This window comes from Sciurus carolinensis, chromosome 3 (assembly GCF_902686445.1).
Source record: "Sciurus carolinensis chromosome 3, mSciCar1.2, whole genome shotgun sequence".
NCBI lineage: Eukaryota > Metazoa > Chordata > Mammalia > Rodentia > Sciuridae > Sciurus > Sciurus carolinensis.
In genome coordinates this window covers 138,518,479-138,537,383 of record NC_062215.1, presented here as the reverse complement: position 1 = coordinate 138,537,383, position 18,905 = coordinate 138,518,479, and the positions used below count along the sequence as shown (strand labels likewise).

Below are 18,905 nucleotides of genomic sequence, written 5' to 3'. Positions count from 1 at the left end.
ACCTTTCTTTTTAACTTGCTTAAATTCTTATATTTCAGGGTTTCTTATAGACTATATTTTTACTTTTTTGTAGACTTGTACAAATACATTTAGCTGACAATGTCTGCCTTTTGATTGGGATTTTAAGGTCATTTGCATTTAATGTGATTATAAAAACAGTAGAATTTAAGTTTACCAACTTTTAAATTGTTTTCTATTTGTCAATTTATTCTCTAAACTTTAACCCCACATTCTTGCTTTCTTTGGGGTTATTTTTCCATTTTATCTTCACTATAAGTTGATGAATTACATTGCTTTTCAAAATAGTGTAGTGTAGTGTTTGCTCTAGGTTTTTAAAAATGTTTGCGACACATTTTATTTAATTATATCATAGAAAAGAGATTGCTTCCATGGTTTTTGATATCATAAATAATGCTGTGACTAATATTTCTTTCTTTGTTTCACCTACAATTGTGACTTTCTTCTTTTTAAGAATTTTCAAGAGAGGGATTACTGGTCAAATGCATGAATTTTTCAAGGATTTTGCCACATGTTGTTAAGTTATTCAACAGAAATGTTACACCAGTATATTCTCTCATAAGTTTTTCTGCTGGTTCTTCTCTCTGATCACAAACTAATCCTGGAGTACTGTTAAGGTGATTCTTAGGATATCAATAGTGCCTGTAAATGTTCAGGATTCTCTTTCCCTCTCTATTGTGCCCATAAGTTCTTGTGGGGAAGGTGCTTAAGTATGGAAAACCCTATTGGGCCTTGGCAGGTAGAAAGGGGCTAAGAAAGGTAAGGGAAGACACAGGGGGAGAATAAGGCAGCCTTGCCCATAACCTGCTCAATACATAGTAATGCTGCCCAGTATCTGGTTTCCCAGGCTGGCAGTCTTGTATCAAAGATGAGGCACAAAGCCTTCAGTATCAGTAACTTGAGGTTTAAATGTTGATCAGCATTCTGCCCTTAGACAAGTTACTTTGTTTCCTCTTTTTGTTGTATATTACTAATGTGGGTAATAAATTGGGAAGAATATATTTTGCTGATACTAAAATGCATTTTTCTCTCTTTTAACATTTCTGAAATAAGAATGTATTATGCAACCAGTGATTTTGAAGTTATTTACAACTGTGCATTGTTTTATACTCAAGCAGTATTGTTTTTTCTTAGTGGTTGTTGTAGGCAGAATTATAAAAATGACCCTCCAATCACACTTCCCCTTGTATAATCACCTCCTTTTGAGTGACTGGAACCTATCCAAGGGATGAAATGTCAATCCAATAATGACCTCATGCTCATTTCCTGATAAGCCTGTTGAAATCATCAGTGCCCTTAAAAGCAGTGAGTTTTTCTGGTTCGTGGGTAAAAAGGGAAGTCAGAAAGATTTATAGAACAGAGATTTGAAGAGATCAGAGTCTGTGTTAGTCAACTTTTCATTGCTGTGACTAAAATACCTAACAAGAACAACTAAGAGAAGGAAAAGTTTATTTTGGCTCATGGTTTCAGAGCATTCAGTTCATGGTTGGCTGACTCCATTCCTTTGGGCTGGAAGTGAGGAAGAACATCATGGCAGAAGAGCATCGCAGAGAAAAACTACTCAGTTCATGGCAACTGGAAGCAGAGAGAGCTAGTCTAAGGTTTACAATATACAGCTTCTACTTATTATAATCTAGCTTCATGCACTATGAATCATTTCATGTATAAGAACCTTACTATATCTTACATGCATCCTTTCATCCTTTGCAGTATTGTTGTCATACATTTTAATCAAAAAAATCTCACAATACATTGCAACTACTTTTGCTTTAGATAGTTGTCTTTGAAACTGATTAAAATAATTTCAAAGTTTTATTTCTTTTCATTTTTGTCATTTCTAGAGCTATTTATTTCTGTTTATAAATCCAAATTTCCATCTGCCATCATATTCCTTCTGTGGAAATAACTTCTTTTAACACTTCTTGTATTGAATGTCTGCTGGACATGGGAGAAAAGCAACATTTGTCTTCTTTTTTTTTTAGGATATTGTAGCTGGGTATAGAATTCTGGATCAACAGTATTTTAGCCACTTTGCATAGTGCCATACAAAATTAAACCAAATCAAAATGAATGTGGTTAGGTCAAAGTGCTGTCTTGCATGAAGTAAGTGCATACCTCACCGGGGTACTTTAGGATTAATGGACTGAATTAGGGACTCTGCTGTTTCTCTGGGTACAGATCCTAAGGATCAGACATTGTGAGAATTCAAGTAACAAGAAAACCACTCCCTGGAAGAGTCCCTTACAAGAAAATTTCTCAACTTTTTGAGTGCATATATCATATACACATGGTACCAAGGGTTTAAAGGCAGTTGGCTAAACCTTCCTTTAGGCCAGGGAAGCCTAGTCCACCCTGTTCGCACCTTTAGAAAAAAATGAAGCTTAAGTAATTTTAAGATGATTTCTGTCACAGTGGGTTCTCTAAGGACTCTCAGCAGAAGGCCAGAATTAAAGAAAATGACTTCTTGTTCCAGTTAAGTGTGGAATATTAAAGTACATTAATGGATTCCTAGGGTCTTGAAGATCTGTTCTTAACGACCAATCACAATTTATCTTTATATTCGTTTCTTAACACACTGAAAGGTAAAACAAAGAAACTGGCTTTTATTTATATAAAGGAGCTTGCTAGAGCCCTCCCCTTCCCGGGTAGTCACAACGGGCTCTGGGGCCCCCAATCCCGCAGGCCACGGATCAGGCTAGTTTTAGGAAAAACTCATGGACTAGAGGCCCTCCCTCGCAGCCCCGCCTCCCCGTGCCAGACGCCTAGGCGACAGCGGCGGGGGCGCCGGGCGCAGGGCGCAGGGCTGGGCGGCGGGCGCGCCGGCGGGCTCCGCGCGTGCCCGAGGGGGCGGGGCTCCGCCGCCGCCGCGTGCCGGCCCCCGCCCCCTCCCGCCCCCTCCCCAACCCCTCCGGCTCCGTCGGGGCCGCGCACCATTTCCGCCGCCCGGGGTGGAGCCCGCCCTCAAGGGCTGGGGCCGCGCGGAGCCGAGGCCGCGGCGGGATGCAGCCACCGTCGGGGCGGTGGTGGCTGCTGCTCTGGCTGCCGCCCCTGGCCACGCTGCCCGCGGGCGCCGAGGAGGAGGCGTTGTCAGGTAACCGCGGGCACATGCGGCGGGCGCGCGCTCGCGGCTCGAGGGCGCGCTCCCGCTGGGCGGGGTGGGCGCTCCTCCCTCGGCCTCGGGTCAGTCCGGGGAGCGGCCTGCACACGGACGGGGCCGGCTTTCCGCGTTCTCGGGCTTCCCTGCTGTCTCTGCTGCCAGTTGGACACGTGATTTGAGGAATAGAAGCAACCGCTTGGTTCAAATCCTGGTTCAGTTCCTCGCTTTACGGAAGCATCGGAAACTCGGTCACACAGCTAGTTACTGGCTCAGCTGGCCCTAGACTCCAGATTTTCTATACGGGGCTTTTTGTACAGTACATCAATTTATGTCAAAATCGTATTTATTGCCATTCCTTACTAGAGAAGGGAAGAGCTGCAGCTTTCGAATGGGACCGAAATCCCCCCAAGGTACAGTCGTGACCCTTGGTGAGTCACATGATTGGTTACATGTAAACACGGACACTGACACCTCACAAGATTATGGCAATGTTCAATGTATACCTGGTGCACAGGAAAAATAACTATTTGCCCCCATGAAGCCAGTTTTTTTCAAGTTCAGTATTATTATACTCGGTGGTAACCTCTCAATTTTATTAATCAAAGACACAGACATACATAAAGGGTTACCAAAGTTTCTGTTCTGCCTGCAGCGTTCAGGATGCCCACTGAGTTGGTTAAATTTGAGTCTTTAAGAAAATTGACTGCTTCTGTTACCATATACTGAGACTTGCCTTTGCAAACAGGCTTTAAATGTGAATGAGGAAGCATTCACTATCCTGCCCTGGATTAGACTGTCTAAGAACCATTGCTGGTCTGGGGTTGTAGCTCAGTGGTTAGGGTTAGTCCTGCCTAGCACGTGTGAGGCACTGGATTGATTCTCAGCATCACATTAAAATAAATAAATAAAGGTAATGTGTCCATCTACGATTAAAAAAAAAAAAAAACCATTGCAGTTCTAAAAGTCTTTGGTTTTATGAGGAACCCCAAGATGAAACAGCTGGTACAGTAAATATCCTTGTCCATGAGGGATACAATCCAAAACCCAGTGGATACCCAAAACCGGAAATAGTACTGTACCCTATGTACTGTGGTTTTTCCTATATATATACCCACCTATGTTAAGGTTTAAGTTATAAATTAGGCACAGTAAGAGAATAACAGTAATAACTAATAAATAAAACTGTTATAGGAACATACTGTAATAAAACTTATTTAAACATAAATTGTTTATTTCTGGAATTTTCTATTTATACCATTTCATAATTTCAGACCACTGTTGACTACAGGTAACTGAAGCCTCAGTAAGTGAAACCGCAGTTAAGGGGGAACTATTGTACTTCCTCCTGTAAAGTATGGCCTATCTATAACACAAGAAGCTTGGATTAGATGATATTTAAGGTTCCTTCCTATTGTGAAATTCTGTCTGTACACACACACCCGTCTATGGAATGGAGAATATTCAGACCGAACCCAGCTTTCTGTCACCCTGTTTGGAGGAAAGTCAGCGGCAGTTGGCACAGGAAGCACAGGGTTAGTTGTCTGGCTGAAAGGAAGAAAAACTTCAAGCCAAGAGTCATCTCTAATTTGTAACCAGTGGGTGAGGTTGCAAGAAGTCATGTGTTTCCTGCAATGAAGGTCAGGTCATAGAAATGGGTCTAGATTATACCAGCAAGTTAATTCAGATTCACAACTTTCACATTCATCTGTTAAAAGGAAAATCTGTACTGACAGTTAAAACCAAATCTTAATGTACATTAGCATCAGTTATTTTCAGTTTCATTCTCATTTTCTTAGATAAAAATCAAGATTTATACTGAAGTTTGAAAAACAAACTGGGTTAATAGAATAGAGAAATTACTTTTTTAACTACACCTTTGAAAATGTGAATTAAAAAAAAAAAAAGCCCCACAAAAAAATCCCAGCTCCATCTGGAACTTGAGTGCATTTGAGCTTTTTACTTTTTGTTTTTTATGCGCTCATCCTTCCCTTTTTTTGCCCCCCCTCCCCCCAAAAAAATAATACAGGCAAAATGGTAAAAATGGCAGCATAATGTACTTATGTATGTTATTATTCCATTGTAATTTCATTTGAGGATTTTTTTTTTCCATATGAGAACCATGGAAGGTTAAATTTTCAGGATAAACTTTGGTGAATTTTTTTTATATGTGAGGTGGTTTAAGATCTGCTAAGATTTGAGAAGTGTTTGTGTTTTTTATTTTTAGAATATTCTGTAAGTAGGTTTAAGGACAAGTTTCGACTGAATATTTTTACCATTATCTATGGACAAACTAATTAAATATATTTGTAGATATTTAGAAAAACTAATAAAGGACAAAAATATTAAGGAGTAGTTTGAAATTTAACTTGTTAAAACAGGTGATATGTAGCTGTCCCTTTTAAATATCAGAATGTACAGTAGTACCCCCTTATCTAGAGGGAATACTGTTCCAAGACTCCCAATAGATGCCTGAAACTGTAGAGATTACTGAACCCCATATTTGCTGCTTTCTTCCATATATAATACCTATAATAAAGTTTAATTTATGAGTTAGGCACAGAGATTAATGATAGCTACTAATAAAATAGAAAACTATTATAACTATACTGTAACAAAAGTTATTAATACTTATGATTTATTCCTGAAATTTTCCATTTAATATTTTTGGATTATGGTTGATCATAGGTAACTGAGACTTGAAAGTGATACCACACATACAGGAGGACCACTAATGTTCTAAAATTAGATTAGTTGAGTGTTTATAAATTGAGTGGTATTTAAAGTGAACTAAGGGATCTATCTCATTGGTTCACATAATCCTGACTTGAATCCTGTGCTAATGTAGGTATCTAACGCCTAGAAAACCTGTGGAGTACTGCTGGGAGTTAAGGAAGGCAGTGCTCCTTGCAGGATGTGGAGACCAGACTTGCCATAGGGAAGGATGACATTCAGTGTTGGTTCCACAAACCTTCCCAAGTTCTTGGGAGATGTGGCAGAGCTGGGTTAGCCCATGCTGTCAGACTTTCTCCTGATCTGAATCACGTTTGAGAAGTAAATATCTCCGTTATGGAGCACCTTCCAGGGTGGGGACCTATTTCAGTCTCAAGTGTAATCAGTGGCTCTCAGAGGCACATATTGTTCCCTTCTGAGTAAATGGTTATCATCACATTTTATTATTTAAATTCCTAGAAATTCTTTTTCTTTTCCTGGATCTCATTATAAGGAGAGTTTGTGTACATCTACTGCCAGGAGGTTCTGTTTTAGCAGAATAAACCAGCAAAGTCTCAGGCTGCACTGATGAAGGCACCTGCAGCAGCACGAGAGCCTTCAGTGTCAGGGCGTGATTGGTAATAGAGTTCAAATAAGTCAAAATGGCTATGTTTTCTGTTTCCTACCCTTAGACAGTGAAATGTCTCTAGAATAAGATTACAGTGGGGAGGAGAAACCTAAGAAAGACATAACCTTCGTAATCAATCTAAGGTGAAAGAATCTGGTCTCTCTCGTAATGCAGCAGGCCAGTTATGATAGTAACCTTGTCATTGCTACCGTCTCATGTCTGGTCTCGTTGGCCCATGGCTTATGGTTCACGTGAACTCACTTCAGGCTAGGCTTGTGTCTTCTTGTGGCTGAGTTTCTGGTCACTTAGCTGTTTAGACATTCTTGTGTGGGTTGACTAAGGTGCATTCACCTTAGGACATAGGTGATAAGAATGGAGGGCAGCCAGAGGACAACATGAAATGCTGATACTTTGTCTCTACTCTCTTGGGCATTGTGTGAATTCCACATCAGTTTCATCTTGATGGCCAGAGGCCACCTGAGAATTCCAGGGGAGGCAATATGCTTTTAAGTAATGTACTTTCCTAATCTGGTTGAAGGTGGAGGGAAAATTCAGAGCAAGTTCTTTTCTTCTAACCAGGGGGTCCCTTACACAGAGTATGCTGATGTATAGCATATGAAGAAAACAAAGCTAAGATTAATGCCACTTCTTGTTTCCCCTGCCCTTGAGTATCTGAAGAGAAGCAAGAAGAGAGTCCCTAACAAGAGGCTATTGAGGGTAAACAGGCTCAACCCTCTCCTTAAGGGTACACTGATGGTGACGTAGGTAGAGGGAGGTGTAGCCAATAGCTTCCAACAAGGCTGGAGAGGGTGTCCTGCTGCATCAGTAGGTTTCAACAGCAGGGCCTAGTGTACCTACTCCTATGGTGCTGATTGACACTGACCAAACTCCTAACCAAAATTGGTTGGACTTTCTCTGGCTGGGCTACGCCCATTCAAATAATTCTCTGATCCTCTCAAATTGCTACATACACACCCACCACAGATATTTAAGTACTATGGGATATAGTAATGAATGTACACTATCCCAAACTCCACAGGAAGACAGTATAAGCTAATAAATCTATATGAATTATGAAGACAGAATAAAGCAGAATCAGCAGAAAGCAGGTGGAAATGGTTGGGTATGCAAGATCAGACAGTGAATCAGACAGTCCTTCCTGAGAAGGTGATATTGGAGCAAATACATCAGTTGTTAGAAGGTAGAAGCTCAGCCAAGAGCTGGAGGAAGAAGGTTGCATGCAAATTAAACTTCAGGCAGGGGTGAACTGGCACCTAGAGGAGGACCAGTATGTTGATGTGGCTGGAGCAGCTGAGTGGGAGGGAGGTGGAGGAGAGAAGGTCATAGGGGTACTTCTGTCCCTGTAAGGGAGGTTGAATTTTATCATGATGTGATAGGAGATAAAATATCTAAATATTGTTTAGAAAATAGTTTGTGGAGGGAATCGGGGGGCACTTCTGGAAAGCAGGAGGCTGCTACTACTGTAACCCAAATGCAAGATAAAATGTGACGTGGATAACAGAAACATTTACTCCCAAATTCAAACTACTGCACTAAACTTAAATGGCATTGTGTTGATCTTGGTTAAAGAGCTACAAGTATCAAATGATTTAGAAGACAGTCTTAGGAGCATATGCAAAAAACTTAATTTTATGGTAGCACTTGTTTACAAAGCTCAGGCCCCACAACAGTTATTTTCTCAGACCTCTAACAGAAGGGATCTGTTCTTTGGGAATTGACTCAGCCCTTGAAGTAGTGGGCCTCACTAGGAGAAGAGTTGCAGGGAGGGGTCCTGGAGGCATCCCTAAGAAAAGTGCCCCTAGCAGTGAGCACATGTGATGTTGAAATAACTAGCTGGAAGTAAATACTCCTATAATATTCTGGGACTCCTGAGGCTTTGGACCTGAGACCTCAACTCCTTTCATCTGCCTTGCTGAATGTGCCCCTTTCCCAACAACAGTAGATCCTCTCTTATCTATTGAAGATTCTCAGTACAAAGTTCTTAACTCTGGCTGCTCAGTTTAACTCTTGGTTCCTGGTAAGAGATCCCACAGGAGGCTGTGCAGAAGCAGAACATGGGATGGGGAAAGCCAGTCCAGAGACCTGCATGCCCCTCTTCTGCTGCTCACAGGGTGAGGGCTTAAGTTCTTGCAGTTCTGTAGTGCCTTCCTGCCTCTGCCCAGCTGTTAGCCCTTCTTTGCCGCTGGATTGTTCATCCCCTGTCATCTCCTTGCCCAGGAGACAGATGCATCTCAGACGTGCTCAGGAATGTTTCAGCATGGGCTGCTCTGTGTGTTCTAGCATTGTCCTTTGGGCTCTTGTGTGCAGACAGATCATACAAGAATGTTATCCTGTATTTAACAGAGAACTTCTCAAGCTTCCTTCTTCCTTCAAGGTATTTTGAAACCTGGCTCTTAACCTGGATTCTTGAGTTTACAGCTCAGGCTCTCAAACTGTAAAATAGTTGATATATTTTAAAATTCATGCATTACATCAAAATATTAAGAATAAAATGAAAGAACATTATTGTCATGGGAATATTGTGGGTCCTCATGCAATTTTCCCACTTCATGTAGCCTCCTAAGAACACTACTATTTCAGGAGGCAGGACCTTGCCAGGGTCCTTTCCCCAAGTCTGTCTTCACCAACTTCATGGTTCAACTTTTAATGCTAAGGATATTTCAAACCAGGACAGGGAACAATCAGGGAACTCGAATAATAATTCAAGATTATTTCCTAATGGATATAATTGTTGACTAATTAGCTGGTTATCCACTCCTTCCCCAACTTTGGTTGTTCTACCTTCATTTTAGGTTTTTCTGTAGAAATAGCTGACCATACCTTCCTTAGAGGAGTTCAGGATTGTATGTAAGGCCCATTTCTTTGGGTACCCAAGAGTGTTTCCTATACATGTTTCTTATTTGGGAGATATTTCCTATTTGATACTCTGTCTTGGATTCAGAAGAATTTACTTTGTTTACATCCAAACAGCAGTGGTCACAGATGAATGACCCCCATTACTTTATTTATTTATTTTTCTTAGCACTTACCACCTTAACCTTCTATAATAGTCTTGTTTCTCTCCCTTCTCCTTCTTTCTCTCTCCCCCCTCACATTGTTATGTTGTATTATATATGTGTAATTTTTATATATGATATGCAACATATATTTGTGCACATGCATACTCTCACTTTAGTATCTATATCCATCTCCAGCCAAATTTCATGCTATGCTATGGACCTGCCTATTTTAACTTAAATCCACCAGTGAAAACTATATGTCCAGAATAGAACTCATCTCACATTCCTCTTACAAACTTGCTTCTCTTCTAGTATTTGTCTTCTGTGGAAAGGTCTTCACTATCTCTCCACTCACAAGAAGACTTCATATCAACTTATTCTCCTTCACCCAATGAACCTCCATAGCCTATTGGTTTCACTTCTTAAGAGCTGTTGAATCTGTTATTTCTCCCTCCTCACTTAGTTCAGAGCTCCAGTAGCAAGGCCTCTTCCTTGCTTCCTGCTGTTGTTGATGCCTGGAAATTTCATAGTGCCTTGCTATTGGTGCCTTAACCCTGCCTAACCCTTACTGAACTCTTTTTAGTTAAGTCCTTTTGATTGCCACCAGTTTCCTGCTGAGACTGATATGTACCTTAAATCTTTCAGTGCTCTGCTTTCAGGATGAATTCACATTCCTTATGTGATGGTGAGCACCGCTTGCCTCTCTAGCAGCAGGTGTTGAGATGTCTCCATGTATCTCTCTGCTCCATTCTTATTTCTTGTGCCATTATATCAGTTAGCTATCCCTTAACTGACCTACTCCTGTGATTTCCTACATATTTGCCACCCTCAGCCCCGACTGTCTTGTTGCCTCCAGTCATCCATTTGTATTTCACCTTTTCTGGGAAGCCACCCTTGACTCCTGGCCTCTGCCTTAGCACTGTAGACGTGCTTGCTTTCTGTGCCTGTGTAGTGCCCTCCATGTCATAAGAGTCTACTCTGGACTAGGATATTTTATGTCTGTCTCCTGCTAGGTCCTGAAGACCAAAGGACTAAAATTACCCTGTAGAACAATTTATTAGTCCCAGAATGTTAAAACTGTTACTATTTCTCTTTGAATAAATTTTTTTTTTTAAATAATGGGCAATTAAATGTTTAAGAAATTAGAGCTGGGTTGTTGCTCAGTGATGGAGCACTTGCCCAGGACCTGTGAGGCACTGGGTTCAATCCTTAGTACCACATAAAAGTAAATAAATAAAATAAAGGTATTGTGTTGACCTACAACTAAGAAAAAAATTTTTTAAAAAAGAGATTACACTTTTTTTAATTTCTCAGTTCCAAGATGTAAAGCTTTGAAAGAAATGGATTTTATTCAAACTTCTGAGTCAAAATGTTACTGCTACAATCAATATTTCCAAATGGAGTGGACATCTGTGTGGTCAACTGTGCAGGTAGGGGCCTACTTATAAATCATGTCTTAAGGATAGCGAATTGAAATGTCCCATTTCAAGAATAAAAACTACATCTCGTATGTCATATAGCTGAGTGTCAGGATGATACTGACTCGAAGATCACATAGAGTGGCTCAAGGAGCAGTGGTGTGGAAAGGGTATGTTAACTCCTCTGTCTACTTCATCAGCCCCTCCCTAGACCACTCCCAGTGAATATACCATCCAAACCAATATAGTGTGGAAGTTGTGATATTAAAAGGAGTCATCAGAGTAGTTTTATTGAGAAGGTAACATTAAGAAAGATTTCAATGAAGTGAGTTATCAAGAGGGTATCTGAGGAAAGAGTGTTCTAGGCTGAGGGGACAAGTAGAAAATTCTTATCAGGAGCCACATGATATTGATTTATACTAAAAATATACATAACACTTTTATCACTTGACTAAGGTGGTATTTGTCAGGGCCTTCCACTTTAAAATTACTATTTTCCTTTTATTAATGAGTGAGTTTTTTGAGGAGATAATTTGGGAGACTATGTAGATATTTTTTTCCTCATCAACTCTCTAGCCCCTAGTGATGCTTGCCTATCATCATCTTATTTATCAGATGATCTTCTAATTCCTTTATTCCTTTTATATTCATTGGCATTCTACAAGAGAAGAGTTTTCCCTCCTCCTATTTATTAATTTATTTATATCCAGGTATTCTCATGAATTGTCAAATTCATTCAGTAGACTATAATTCATTATTCTATTTTGATACTCAAATTGTCCTAGATATGGTGAGTAGGAGCTCTTTCAAACTAGCTCCAGTGTCTTTTTAACTTGTGCCTATCATTTCTTTGAGCAGTACATATTTTCTAGCAAACAAAATGTTTCAGGCTTATGTTGTAGTTTCCTAGACCCAACCCTGCAATCATAAATTTTTCCAGGGTGCATTCGGCACAAGGTGTGCCCATTACTACTAGAATATCACTGTCATGTGTATGCACCCATACCCATATCCCTCAACATACATCTGTTTCTACCTACCTGTCTACATAAAACTATGAGATATAAAACATGGAGATATCAGAACTCATGTGAGCAATTCAGGGGTTAGGTTTTCTCTTATAAACAACTTGCTCTGGAGAGAACTCAGGGGTTCCATGAGAGATCTGGCTTAACCCCATCCAAAGTCTTCTCTCCCATTGAGCTCCCATTAGGCCCCATCCCTTAAAGGTCTCACTGCTTCTCAGCACTACCACACTAGGGTCCCAGCCCCTGATACATGAACCCTGGTGAACACACTCAAGCCACATCCAGACTGTAGCAAGGTCCAAGAGATGAGCCTGGGCCAGTCTTACATTAGGAGGTCAGGAAGAAGGAGGGAGCTGGCAGAGAAGAAAGAAGGGACAATAAGTGAAGAGGGAAGTGCCTTGAAAGCCCTGAGAAGAAAGTGAAACAGGGAGAGGGAGTGGTCAACAGCATCAAGTGCTGATGGTGGGTCCAATAAGAGGGCTGCAAGTCAATTGGCAAGCAGCTGAGCCACATGGGGTCACTGGTGACCTTGTCAGGGCAGCCTGTTGGGGTGAAAGCCTGGTTGATGTAGGTTAAAGAGAGAATGGGAAGAGAGGAACAGGAGACTGCAGGCATAAGCAAAAGCAACTTTTAAAAGGAGTTGTATTGGAGTGAGAAGCAAAATAATGGATTGTTGAAAGGGAAAGTGAAGTCCATAGAAGGTTGTTTTTCTATTTTAAATGGGAAAAATAACAGCATGTGGTATGTTCATAGGAATGACCTAGTAGAGAGAGAAGTGCTGGTAAGATGTACTTGAGTAGGGTAAGGATAGATAGGAATCTGATGTACAAGTCAGGGGCTTGCCTTTAAGGGAGTGTATTAATTTCCTCTGGCAGAAATTTCCTCCCACATGGCCAGAAGCAGAGTATGTGCCCACAGAACCTGACAGATGGGTGAATAGGGGAATGGGAGCTGGTTGACATTCACTTCTTGTTTCTTCCATTTTTAGTGAAGTAGGAGTAGTGAGAATGAAGATGGGAAAGAGGGTGTGAGAATATTGAGGAGGGTGATGTGAAACCGTTTGTTGAGGAAGGTAGGAATGGAGAAGAATGTGTGGTGTGAATGACTTTAGGTCCCACTTCAAGTTCACTGTCATGTATTCAAAGGAAGACCATTTTGCATTTTCCCAGCATATTTGGTGGCACAAATCCAAGTGTGGAATAGGTGCATAGTTGGATTTTTCAGGTGAATATGACAAATCAAGAGGGATACAAAGGAGTTAAGGGTACGTGGAAGGGAATGACTTATGCATGGAATTTTGCTGGGTAAGAAGGGAGTGCATCAAGGGGGTGAGGTTCAGGAGGAAGATGTTCAGGTCTATATGCAGTCAGGGCACTAAAAGGGGCATGCTAGAAAGATAGCAGAATGGTCAGTCACTGGAGTGCATGAAACATAGCATATGGAGGGGCTACAGTTTGTTACAGACAGAACCAGAGTGTGACGTAAAAGTGATTAACTGAGGTGGAATGGAGGACAAGAGTATACATGAAATACGGTTCCAGGAGCTAAGCTCCCTTGTGTGTCTCTTGGTCACAATGACTTGCCAGAAGAGGGGAAGAAACATCTACTTTCAAAAATGCCTGTGGTCCAGTGTGTGTTTGGATTAAATGCAGATGTGTAAGATCAACCACTGGGATCCTGGGCTCAGTACATGACCATGTGCATCTGTGTGTACTTCCTTCAACCAATTTGGGTTCTCCTTACTCCTGTGCTAATGTTTTGGGGAAGCTTGTGAGATCTTACTTCTGTATTTATGAATTTGTTTGCTCTTATTTTATAGGTGAAAATTACCAGTCCGGGCCTATTCCGTATTGTATATATCACAGAGATGCGTAATTGCCAGTATCCAGAAACCATTCTGTCTTTTATCAAATGTGTCATTCATAAGTTTTGGGTACCAAAAGAATCTAATGAAATAACCATAATCAGTCCATACGGGGAGACCAAGTGCTTCTCTGTGAATCCTGTCAGGGAGATTTTTATTTATACAATAAGAGTGAATCGAAAGAGTAAGTTTGTTTATTATATTTGACTTTCTGGATTCAGTTTTTCTGAAGTGACTTGTTTCTTTTTTTTACCAACACTGCATTGACACAAAATGTTTTTTGTGTGTTTGTCTTTTTTTTATTCCAGTTGTTGATTTCAGACTTTTCCTCATGTTTGTGGCAGGCATTTTCCTTTTCTTTTATGCAAAGACCTTGAGTGAGTGAGTATTCATTTTTACATTCTTAACTTTGTGAATTAAACGGGGGATAGGTTTTTTTGACCCTATTGTAAATATTTCCACACCATTATGCATTTTTGTTTTTGCTTTAGGTTTTGCAAACAATAGGTCTGTAGATAGTGTTTGAAAAATCTTTAAAGACAGCAACAGTTACTTGTATAGCATGGTACGTGTAAAGTACAAAGTGCTTTTACATACCTTATTTTATGTGTTAACGTATTTTGCTAAATTTTCATCACAACTATGTGTACTCTGTGTATTCTCATTTTATCAATGAGAAAACCAACACCCATCATAATACAGCTGGTTCTTATCAGGGCCTGGATTCATACTCAGGTTTTCTGATGCCAGGTATCTCACTCTATTACGTTAGAGCTACTTCCTGGATTTGTGGCTCTGATACAGAAGGTTGAATATAACAAATATCTGACTCTTGGATAAGCATGTTATTCTGATATTTTCATTTCTTGCAGTTTCTCTTGTGAAAAAAGTGATTTCTTTCCAATATTTCATTTCTTAAGTTGCTCATACTAGTTAGTGTCCAACATTTTTCAAGCATTCTTACCATTGTTCATTTTTAAGCTTATTCTTACAGTTAAGCTTATCCTTATAATTAAGTATGCTTAGTGTCATCCACCAGCTTTATAAACCCGAAAACTCATATATAGCAAGAAGAGTAAAGCTTGGACTCTGAGGTGCTGGGCTACAATCCTGAATCTTGTAGTTAGCACATACTTACTCGGAAAGGTCTTCTAACTTCCTGATGCCTTTTTAGTTGCCTCCTCAATAAAACTTGGACATAGATAACTATAAATACATGTAAAGCCCTCAGATGAGTGCCTTCTACCTGGCAGGTGCTCAGTTCTTGTTGTCAGATCACATTCTGAATATGTAAAATAATTTGGACATCCTGTCTGAAGTTAATGGAAGGCTATTTACTGTAAATTGCAAGACTGATTTCAACTTTAACAATACATGATTTAATTAGAGTTGCCCTCTACATTTTTCTTTCTTAGTATTCTTCATGGCTACTGTTGCCATGTTTTAACATATTTTTCATATTGAAAGTCCTTTTGGCATTTAAATGACTTTTATCTATCTACTTGTCTTGACAGGAGCCCTGTTTTCTATTACTCTTCGGGGACTGTGCTGGGTGTTGTAATGACATTAGTCTTTGTACTGCTGTTGGTGAAAAGATACATTCCTAAGGTAGGCATGATATGTGTCATTGAATAAAAAATGGAAATCATATCTGATAGGTATGAAATACTAATCAGTTTATTAACATTATGACAGTTCCTAATTCAAACAATGTTTCTTCATGGCATTAACTGATTTTAACATATATTTTTTCTGGAGAGTTCATTTTTATTTATTACTTTATTACTCTTACCTAAGTATTAGGTTATGTTGTTATCTCTTTTGAGATCTTTTTATTTTCTAGGTAGTATGGGTGTGGTTGGTTGGTTGGTTTCATGAGTAACAGGGGACTAATTCTATATTGAGAGAAAATTTCATCTTGGCAGAACTTAAGAATCTCATGATGCTGAATCTTGGGGGCTTTGTTAATAGTATTGCTTCATCTGGGAATTTTTTCATTATTATTAGTTCTCCAACACACCTTCAAAAACATAATGCCCTGAACTTAGTTGAGGATAAGTAAATATTATTTCATGATAACAATGTTGCATGATGGTTAAAGTTTGCAAAAACAGCAATATTTTGAGATAAATTTATTCTTTTTAATAGTCTTTCTCCAATTTTAATGTACCTGCAAACCATTTGGGGAACTTGTTAAATTGCAGATTCTGTTTCAGCAGTCTGAGAGCCTAAATTTCCAATAAGCTCCATGTCATGCCAGTGCCGCTGTTGTGTGGAACATATTGAGTAGCAAGACTCTAGAGAGAATCTGAGATTGTCTTTAGCTCAGTTTGATATAGATGTTTCTAATACAAAGTGTTTGTTTTCTTCTATTTTTATGAGAGTAAATGAACCAAAAATATGTTGTTATTTTCTTTCATACACAGTATAGCACCTTTGGGGCTCTAATGGTTGGTTGTTGGTTTGCTTCAGTTTATGTTGTGTGCCAACTGATGGAAGATCTCAAATGGCTGTGGTATGGAAACGGAGCATATATGTTTGGTATGTAAAACTTAAAAACAGCACTTTCTATTATTGGTGAATCTGAAAATATAACTAGAAGCCTTCTTTTTACCTATGTTTTTCTCCAGCATCTGAATTTTCATTTTGAACTGAAGGAGGTACCATTAAAAATAATATCTTGTTCATTTTATTCCCATAGTTGGTGATTTATGTTCACTTTGATCCCATTTTAAACAGTTTTTCCTATAATTTTTCTTTAGTTTTCTATGATCAAAAGAGTAAAAAAAGGTAACTAAAAAGTACAAATAAAAAAATGTGGGCCCGCCTGACCCCCACACCGAGGTCGGACACCATCGCTGAGCCTGCCTGCCCGCCTACTGCTGAAGGACGCTGCACTTGCCTCTGTGCTGACTCAGCGCACCCTCGCTGGGACTCCCCAGCTTCTTTGGAGGCTGGTGCAGGTGTTTTGAATTATCCCGAGAGGGTGGCCATCATCATCGGAAGGGTGGCTTCCTTCCTGAGACACCTACACGAGACTGGAGGCCCTTTGACAAGACTCAGGATTCAAGAAGAGGAGGTATTGAGAGGCTCGGGACCAACTCAGAGCAGCTGGGTGAGTCTCTCCCACTGGGTGAGGCTCCCTGGAAGGGTCAGTAGTCCCAGAATGCAGCGAACTTCATGGACTAGAGTTACCCAATGAGACTCCCCTGCTGGAGCCGTGAACCCAGACAACTGGGAGCATTGTAGAGGAGGACCACCCAGCAAGAGGCTTCAGCGCATAGTGAGGGTCCCAGACCTGGGCAGTAGGTCCAGTCCCCAGGGAATGTTGTAGAGGAGGGCTGCCCACCGAGAGTCTCAATCACAGGGTGAGGCTCCCTGACCCAGGAGGTAGGTCCAGACCCTGGGAACGTCGCAGAGGAGGGCTGCCCAGACCAGGTTGGTTCTGGACCAAAGGGAACTTCTCAGAGGAGAGCTGCCCAGCGAGACACCCATACCGGGTGAGTCTTCCCCATGGGGCAAGGCTTCCTCACCAGGGTGGTAGAACCAGAGACAGAGGTCCAGACCAGCCATGCCCCAGCCCACTGTCTAGTCCCCCTTTTGACTGACCATCGGTCAACAAGTGGAGGTGCCTCTTCCCACCAGAAGGAAATATACCCCACCTGAAAGCCACCACCCCTAGAGGGGCAGCTTCCTTGTGTATCACTCATTATCAAGTTCCTCCAAGACTTCAGGCTACTGAAGGCTCGGAGGTGAGTTATTGGAAATCTACAGGGACACTCTAAGTCAATAGAGTTTCACTACTAGAGGGATAGACAGCTGATCAATATGAGAAAACAAGGGAAGAAAACAAACCTAGATGCTACATCAATAAAATCCAATGACAGTATGGCAGAAGAAATATCAGAAAGGGAATTCAGAATGTACATAACTAAAATGATCAGAGACACAAATGATGAGATGAAAGAGCAAATGCGGGCTTTGAATGATCGCACCACTTAACAGTTAAAAGAGCAAATGCAGGAAGCAAAAGATCATTTCAATAAAGAGTTAGAGATACTAAAAAAAAAAAAAAAAAAAAAAAAAAAAAAAGACAGAAATACTTGAAATGAAGGAAACAATAAACCAAATTAAAAACTCCATAGAAAGCATAACCAATAGGATAGAACACCTGGAAGACAGAACCTCAGATATTGAAGACAAAATATTTAATCTTGAAAACAAAATTGACCAAATAGAGCAGATGGTAAGAAATCATGAACAGAATCTATAAGAACTATGGGATATATGAAAAGGCCAAATTTAAGAATTATTGGGATTGAGGAAGGCTTAGAGAAACAAACCAAAGGAACAAACAATCTATTCAAATGAAATAATATCAGAAAATTTCCCACATCTGAAGAATGAAATGGAAAATCAAGAACAAGAGGCTTATAAGACTCCAAATATGCAAAATTACAATAGACCCACACCAAGGCACATTATAATGAAAATGCCTAACATACAAAATAAAGACAGAATTTTAAAGGCTGTGAGAGAAAAGAATCAAATTACATTCAGGAGGAAACCAACATGGATATTCAGCAAAATTTTCAACCGAGACCCTAAAAGCTAGAAGGGCCTAGAACAACATCTTTCAAGCTCTGAAAGAAAATGGATGCCAAACAAGAATCTTATACCCAGCAAAGCTTACTTTCAGATTTGATGATGAAATAAAATCCTTCCATGATAAACCAAAGCTAAAAGAATTTACAAAAAGAAAGCCGGCACTACAGAACATTCTCAGCAAAATATTCCATAAGGAAGAGATGAAATACAATGATGTAAATCAGCAAAGGGAGGAACTACCCTAAAGGAATAGCCAAATAAAGGAGAAACCAAGTCGTGTCAAAACACAAAAATGAGTCAAATGACTCGGAATACAAATCATATCTCAATAATAACCCTGAAAGTTAATGACCTGAACTCATCGATCAAAAGACATAGACTGACAGATTGGATTAAAAAGAAAGAGCCAACAATATGCTGCCTGCAAGAGACTCATCTCATAGAAAGAGATACTCACAGACTGAAGGTGAAAGGATGGGAAAAACATACCATGCACATGAACTCAGCAAAAAAGC

At 40.1% G+C, this 18,905-nt stretch overlaps 1 protein-coding gene across 1 annotated transcript in view; it reads left to right on the top strand.

Annotated features, from left to right (window-relative positions):
- The first annotated feature begins 2,810 nt into the window (after positions 1-2,810).
- The window catches only part of Nemp2 (nuclear envelope integral membrane protein 2), a 28,145-nt gene continuing 12,050 nt past the window's right edge, over positions 2,811-18,905 (top strand). The window contains exons 1-6 of the mRNA XM_047547313.1: positions 2,811-3,109; positions 10,787-10,902; positions 13,738-13,966; positions 14,091-14,163; positions 15,297-15,390; positions 16,209-16,323. Coding sequence (XP_047403269.1) covers positions 3,019-3,109; positions 10,787-10,902; positions 13,738-13,966; positions 14,091-14,163; positions 15,297-15,390; positions 16,209-16,323 — 718 coding nt within the window. The 5' untranslated portion in view covers positions 2,811-3,018. The remainder of the gene's footprint in view (positions 3,110-10,786; positions 10,903-13,737; positions 13,967-14,090; positions 14,164-15,296; positions 15,391-16,208; positions 16,324-18,905) is intronic.